The 6,766-nt window shown below is 37.5% G+C and overlaps 1 protein-coding gene across 6 annotated transcripts; it reads left to right on the top strand.

The window, feature by feature from the left end:
- The first annotated feature begins 4,633 nt into the window (after positions 1-4,633).
- Positions 4,634-6,542, top strand: LOC136339677 (tigger transposable element-derived protein 4-like). Of its 6 annotated transcripts, none has more exons than XR_010732180.1 (4): positions 4,634-5,093; positions 5,157-5,470; positions 5,877-5,990; positions 6,082-6,542. XR_010732180.1 is itself a non-coding variant. In XM_066283103.1 (4 exons), the coding sequence occupies exons 1-3, from the start codon at positions 4,786-4,788 to the stop codon at positions 5,930-5,932; spliced, it is 678 nt and encodes a 225-aa protein (XP_066139200.1). In that variant the 5' UTR covers positions 4,634-4,785; the 3' UTR covers positions 5,933-5,937; positions 5,987-6,542. The 6 variants fall into 6 exon arrangements, 5 of the variants coding, with proteins under 5 accessions (XP_066139200.1, XP_066139199.1, XP_066139198.1 ...); XM_066283103.1 differs by having other exon boundaries at positions 5,877-5,937; positions 5,987-6,542; XM_066283102.1 differs by having other exon boundaries at positions 5,877-6,542.
- Positions 6,543-6,766: the final 224 nt, after the last annotated feature.

Here is a 6,766-nt window from a genome sequence, read left to right as displayed (position 1 = left end):
GTTCTCCCTAAATATCAAGAAATGTAAATTCTTCCAAAAGGAAATACTGTATTTAGGACAAGTTATATCAGAAACCGGAGTAAAACCGGGACCAGAAAAGGTAGGGGCCTTACTCAGGGCGCCTGAACCAAGGAATGTCAAGCAGGTTCGCCAATTCATGGGGTTAGCAAGCTACTTTCGGAAATATATTCCAGAGTTCGCGACTCGTACCGCCCCTATAACTAGGCTGACGAAAAGCAGTGAAAAATTCGTTTGGGGAAGCGAACAAGAAATCGCGAAAAACTACGTTTGCGCTTTTCTAAGCCAGTTCCCATTGCTAGCTATTTTCGACCCAAGTCTAGAAACCGAGTTGCATACGGACGCCAGCTCATTGGGGTTCGGGGCAATACTCCTTCAAAAACATCCGAATAAAATTACAAGGGTAGTTTCCTATTTTTCCAAGCGCACCACAGATGCCGAAAGCCGATACCATTCGTATGAGTTGGAAACTCTGGCAGTATACATAGCCATAAAATATTTCAGGGTATATTTACTCGGTATTAACTTTAAACTGGTAACCGATTGTAACGCCTTAAAACTAACCCAAAACAAAAAGGATTTGGTACCGCGGATCGCCCGCTGGTGGCTATACTTACAATCATTTAACTTCACGATCGAATACCGTAAAGGAAGATACATTCAGCACGTGGATTACTTAAGCCGAAATCCAATAGAAAATCCCAAGGCATTGCGAATAAACGTCATTACCACTGACAACTGGCTAAAAGTCAGTCAAAAGAAGGACCCAGCTGCGCGAGAAATCAAAACTAAACTAGAAGAAGGAAAACTAACACATGAGTACTTTTGCCAGAACGACATTTTGTTCCGGAAAATTAACCCAGGACAAAACCCCCCCATCTACCGCGCTTACGTCCCGAAGAGCAGCCGATTTGGTCTGTTAAGATTATTTCATGACGAACAGAACCATATCGGAACAGATAAAACGTTCGCGATGATAAACCAATATTTTTGGTTTCCAAAAATGGCCCGATTTGTCAGAAAATATTGCAACCATTGCTTGACCTGCATAGCGAGCAAAAAGCACACTGGCCCAAAACAAGGAACCCTGCATCCCATTAAAAAGGTACCAATCCCATTTCATACCCTACACGTCGATTGTGTCGGCCCATTTCCCGAAACTAAAGAAGGATTTAAACACCTTTTAATCTTGGTAGATTCTTTCACCAAGTTTGTTTTTCTAATCCCCATAAAAACTTTAACGGGAACGGAAACCTGTGACAACTTAAGAATTTACCTAAATATCTTAGGGAACACAAAAAGGTTCATTTCCGATCGCGGCACAAATTTTACAGACAAAACAGTTAAAAAATATCTATCAGATCTAAACATCGAGCATCACTGCGTAGCAAAAAGCGCCCCTAGGGGCAATGGCCAAGTCGAGAGGTATGTCTCGACCGTTCTAGACTTATTGAGAACAACAATTAGAGATAAGTCAGAATGGGCGAGTAGCGCGGAAAAATTGCAGGTTACGTTAAACACCACGGTTCAGAGAACTACAGGATTCTCTCCAATTTACCTCCTAACGGGTCGGCACATGACAAGCCAAAACATTGAGTCCCTAACGTCTGCTCTTCCCCATGTAATGTACCCTTAGGCTACGCCTATGGATTTCCACTGCTTTAGTAGTATGTCCAGGATGGCCATATGTCGGGAACCCATTATCTGCCAATAAGGGTTACCCTTCATAAAAAACTTTCACTCCTCTTCCTCGTCAAGACAAAAGACTAAAGTATCCTCATTCTTGCCAAAATCAGATTTCAGCTGCAACACCCTTGTAAATTATCCTTCCTTACCATTGTCTTGACTTTACGGGTTAAGAATTTGGAAAGTTACCATCTGTGGATTATGTTGCCTATTGTTTAAACCCGGAGTACGCCTATGGGTACTGACCCCCATGTTTCAGTACTTAAGATACCCCGAACCTTGTACTACTCTCTATTCTACACTATTCTTTTTCCCTAATAATAACGATAGAACTGATATAACTCTTGACTCTCTCCATTTTAAATGCCAATTAAAGCCTAAGATCTTTAGTTTTGTAACGATTCAGTGTTGTGTGTGTCATAACGAGTGGAATAAAACCTATAAAAGTGTTCCCGAGTTTTGTTTCGCGAGTTCCATTACACCCACACTACAACTGAGACCTTAGAAAAAGACCGTTTACTAGCATACGAACGCACACTCCGGCATGGCGAGTATATGAAATCCAAATACGATAAAACCAATAGAGTTAACAAAAATTTTAAAGTAGGAGATATCGTCTTCCATCCATCTGGAAACTCTCATTTGGCAAAGTTGGACAAAAAATACGATGGTCCTCTTGAAATCGTAAAACTCCTTCCTAATGATCGAGTGGAACTATTAAACTTAACAACAAATCGCAAAAGAATTGTTGCCACCGACATGTTACGAACATGGCCTGGAGAGTTCCAGATGGAGGATGACTAGTTGTTCACAGTTATTTTTATTATTATTATTAGGCTCGTGTGAGCATGTACTATTTGCCTATAACAAATGTTGACAAATAAACAAAAAAAAAAAAATTTATAACTTTTGACGTTGGAAGCCATAACGCTTCGCGTCTTAGTGTTTTGATGTTGGAAGCCGTAACGCTTCGCATCTTATATTTTTGACGTTGGAAGCCGTAACGCTTCGCGTCTTAGTGCTTTGATGTGGGAAGCCGTAACGCTTCGCGCCCTAAGATGTCGCTGTCAAAAAATATAATAATGATAATAATAATAGTCAAAAATAAAATAAAATAAAACTAGCTTTAGTTTACCGAATAAGATTCGTTTGTTAGATTTAACAATCGTTACTGGGGGCAAATTCGAGAGCGAATTTAGTGTCAGAATTGGCCGTGTGAGCATTCTTGGCCATGTTGAAACAATTAATCAATTATCCGAAAATATCATGGGGTTCTGGCTCTAAATTCCTCCCAAGATAAGTGCGAGAAAATGGTAAAAGGGCTGTCACGAATCTCTTCGCATTTCTTGTTTATGTTAAGACCATTAATTGGCATTATCTGAAAGTGGTACAAGCTTTTGGTACCAAACTCTTCCTCAGATTAACATGGAAAGAGTGGGTTGTTTATAAATTCCTTTGGCATAGGTGAGAATGACGTTTAGGGGTTTGGTACCCGTGGGAAAAGAGTGGACAGCCCTTCCATCTTACCGGTTCTCTCGAAAAGAAGGGATGTGTTCTGTGTATGGATACCGGGTTGTATCGGGATTCCATTTTTGGTTCACGGAGAATAAAGAAGTGCTCTGAAAATTGTGTTTTCCTCTTCACCCTTGAACCGTAAATCTTACATACATAACTCTATGACTGAATGTTACGTTTAGAAGACCATAAATTGTCTTAGGCTAATGTTAAGGATGCCGGAGGAGATTCGGATTTTATATGAGCTTATTAGTTACAATCATAACATAGACCAACAGATTTATTGGTTTGGCTAATGATGGTATTTTCGGGGCATAAGGAGGGGCTCAAACGAGCATGGTTTTTCTCTAGTTAGTTCTTAAGCTGATGTGGTGACCGAATTAACTCAACATATTCAAATCGTAATTCATTGAATAATAAATTATTTAGAAAATAAATAATTATTTTTCTTTACGTTCACGATCCACCAATAAAATTGTAATACTGGCTTTTGGGTATCTACCAATTTATTTGTGATTTTACTTAATACGTATGTTATGCCAACGTCCACACATCTCGGTAGATATAGAAAAAGCTGAATAGGATATTAGCCATTGATTATGTACCCGGGTATTATATATTTTTTCTTGACAACGAATCGGCTCTGTTGGAAAAACTCCAACATAAAAATCGCTCTCACGTATTGCCCTAACATCTGGGTAATAAATCTGGTAAAGAGAGAAACCAGAAACAAAAGCTCGACATACCACTGGGTGCCAAACCATGGGTACCGCGCTAATCACCTCTCATCTGGTGCACATCCACCTTGATTTATAAAGTACAAATTGCCCAAACACATTAAGGGCAGCAGTAAATTAGGATGAAATGTGGCAACAAACGCGCAAGTGGACATGAAGCAGAGGGTGATAGCGATAAGGTAATGGTATGAAAGCATCGAGGTGGCAACTTTCTCATGAAATCGTGGGAAGCCCAAACTCGGGAACCTGCATCTTTTCGGGAAGGGGCACGAACTCCTCTTGGAGCAAAGGGCAGAACCGTTTTTCACCCCGTCGCGAAAGCAGCAAACTTCTCTAGCTCTCGTTGCCATATAACCCCATACACAAGCATTATTGTTAATAAGTTAGTCACAACTCACCCTGTAATTCAACTAGTCTGTGATTTTTAATGTAATTTGTGTAACCGAGTTTATATAATTTCTCGAACCTTTGGAACCCCATTACTTTATGACGGTAGCCCGTCCGGTCCTTCGAATCAACTAAGAAACCTCACCAGCGTATTTGGATTCCTCTGTGGGTGCCTAGTGAGGCAGTCACTACTGTTAGGCAGGAACTCAGGAAGCCCCTGGTCTAAACAGGCTCTCTAAAAAGAGGCAGAACTGATTCGGTTTCCTTTCTGAACAGAAATCTCATTTTGTCGTTAGTTTTTAATTTATTAAATTTAAAAACCTTTTTTCAACATACAGTTAACTCGTATACGTGCCATTTAGTATCGGGAAAATGTCGCCGCCGCGGATACTTAAAAGTCTGACGATTGAAAAAAAAATAGAAATTAAAAAAAAAGTGAAAAATGGAATTTAAAAAAATATATATCGCTAAAGAGTATGAAATACCGCAAAGTACGTTGTCTACTATTATTAAAAATAAATCGTCCATTTTACAATTTGGCGCCGAAATTAATGACCAAGCTAGTTTCAAGCGAAATAGGCCTAGAAAAACTGTTAATACTGCTTTAGTAAAGTGGTTTGAAGCCGGTAGAAAACAGAATTTACCCATATCAGGCCCAGTTTTACAACAAAAAGCTTTAAATTTTGCACAACAATTAGGAGATAAAAGTTTTAAAGCAAGTTCAGGATGGCTTGAAAAATTTAAAAAAAGGTAAGTTATACTTCCATAGGTTCATTTTTGTTTAATATTTATGTACTTTTTTTATAATTTCAGATATGGTATAGTGCAGAAAAAGATTTGCGGTGAAAGCGCAACTGTTAATGAAGAGCATTGTAATACCTGGATCCAAGAAACTTTCCCAGCTCTTTTAGCTCCATATGATGAGAAAGACATCTTTAACGCAGACGAAACTGGATTAGTTTTTAAATGCTTACCAGATAAAACGTTGTCCTTCAAAAACGAAAAGTGTTATGGAGGCAAACTAAGTAAAGAAAGGGTTACCTGTTTGCTAGCCGCAAATATGACTGGTACTGAGAAATTAAAAATTGTATTAATAGGAAAAAGTGCCAAACCACGATGTTTTCGAGGTGTGACAAGCTTACCACTTACCTATAAAAGTAATAAAAAAGCATGGATGACTGCCGATCTGTTCGAATCGTGGCTTTTGGCATTGGACAAATATTTTTTACATCAAAACCGAAAAGTTTTACTTATTATTGATAACTGTCCGGCGCATCCTCAGCTAAATCACAAATTAAGAGCCATCAAGTTAACTTTCTTTCCACCGAACATGACTTCCAAATTACAGCCTCTTGATCAAGGCATCATAAATTGTTTCAAGCTTCATTATAGACAGAGGATTTTGAAAAAAATTTTGGACAGTTTCGAAAGTCATTCTTCCATTCCTAAGATTGATCTTCTTGACTGCATTAATATTGTGGCCAAAGTGTGGAATGTGGATGTCACCCAGACAACAATTCACAATTGTTTTAGAAAAGCTGGTTTTGGCATTCACAACTTTTATGACCAAGAGGATGAAATTCCATTAGCACAAGTAAGGGAAAAAATAATCCAGGAACAACAAATGACTTCGAATATTGAAGATATGTTTAATAGATGTGTAGAATTATGCAACGTAGATCACCCGACATCCATGGATGAATTTATAAATGTTGATGATAATCTTATTACCAGCGAGATTGCTACAGATGAAAAAATTGTTGCTAGTATTAGCAACCAGGCTGAGCATCAAAAAATATCCGATGAAAGCGACAGTGATGATATTCCCAGGAAAAAACCTTCCCTTCACGAAATATCAAATGCATTTGAAACACTCCAACTTTTTTTTAACATGAATGAAAACACGACAAACGATATATTTCTTTTACTTGATAAACTAAAAAAATTTTATGAATTAGACTGTGAGAAGAACGCAGTACGCCAAAAGTTAATAACCGATTACTTTAAAAAGTGATCACATAACGTATAATTACATACATATGTATAGATTTAAATGTTTTATTTAGTCCAATATGTAATATATTTTTTTAAATCAAATATTTGTATGTGTAATGCAATAAATATTATTTATTTTATTATCCACTCTTTTCTCTTTAATTCGAAATCTCTTTAAGTCGAAGTTATTTTGCGGTCCCTTAAAATTCGAGTTATGGAGGTTCGATTGTATATCATAAAAAATAATAAAAATAAAAAGTCGTTCTAATTTTGTCCGATACTGTAAATAGTTTCCAAACAGATCAACTACTATACCGGGTCTACTGGTATGAAATGAGTGCTATTTTGTGAAAATAAAACATTAATTTTAACAAGGAAAGAAAAAAAAATTATTCAAAATATTGACCATTCCTTTCTACATATTTTGA

The sequence above is a fragment of the Euwallacea fornicatus genome, chromosome 6, assembly GCF_040115645.1.
Source record: "Euwallacea fornicatus isolate EFF26 chromosome 6, ASM4011564v1, whole genome shotgun sequence".
Taxonomy (NCBI): domain Eukaryota; kingdom Metazoa; phylum Arthropoda; class Insecta; order Coleoptera; family Curculionidae; genus Euwallacea; species Euwallacea fornicatus.
This window is presented reverse-complemented; position numbering and strand designations above follow the sequence as displayed.

What these genes read in the sequence shown, in the direction of transcription:
- LOC136339677 (XM_066283099.1), top strand. Translation starts at nt 4,786, where the DNA reads ATGGAATTTAAAAAAATATATATCGCTAAAGAGTATGAAATACCGCAA. An exon ending in CTTGAAAAATTTAAAAAAAG is followed by an intron (nt 5,094 to 5,156) that starts GTAAGTTATACT and finishes TTATAATTTCAG; the next exon opens with ATATGGTATAGTGCAGAAAA.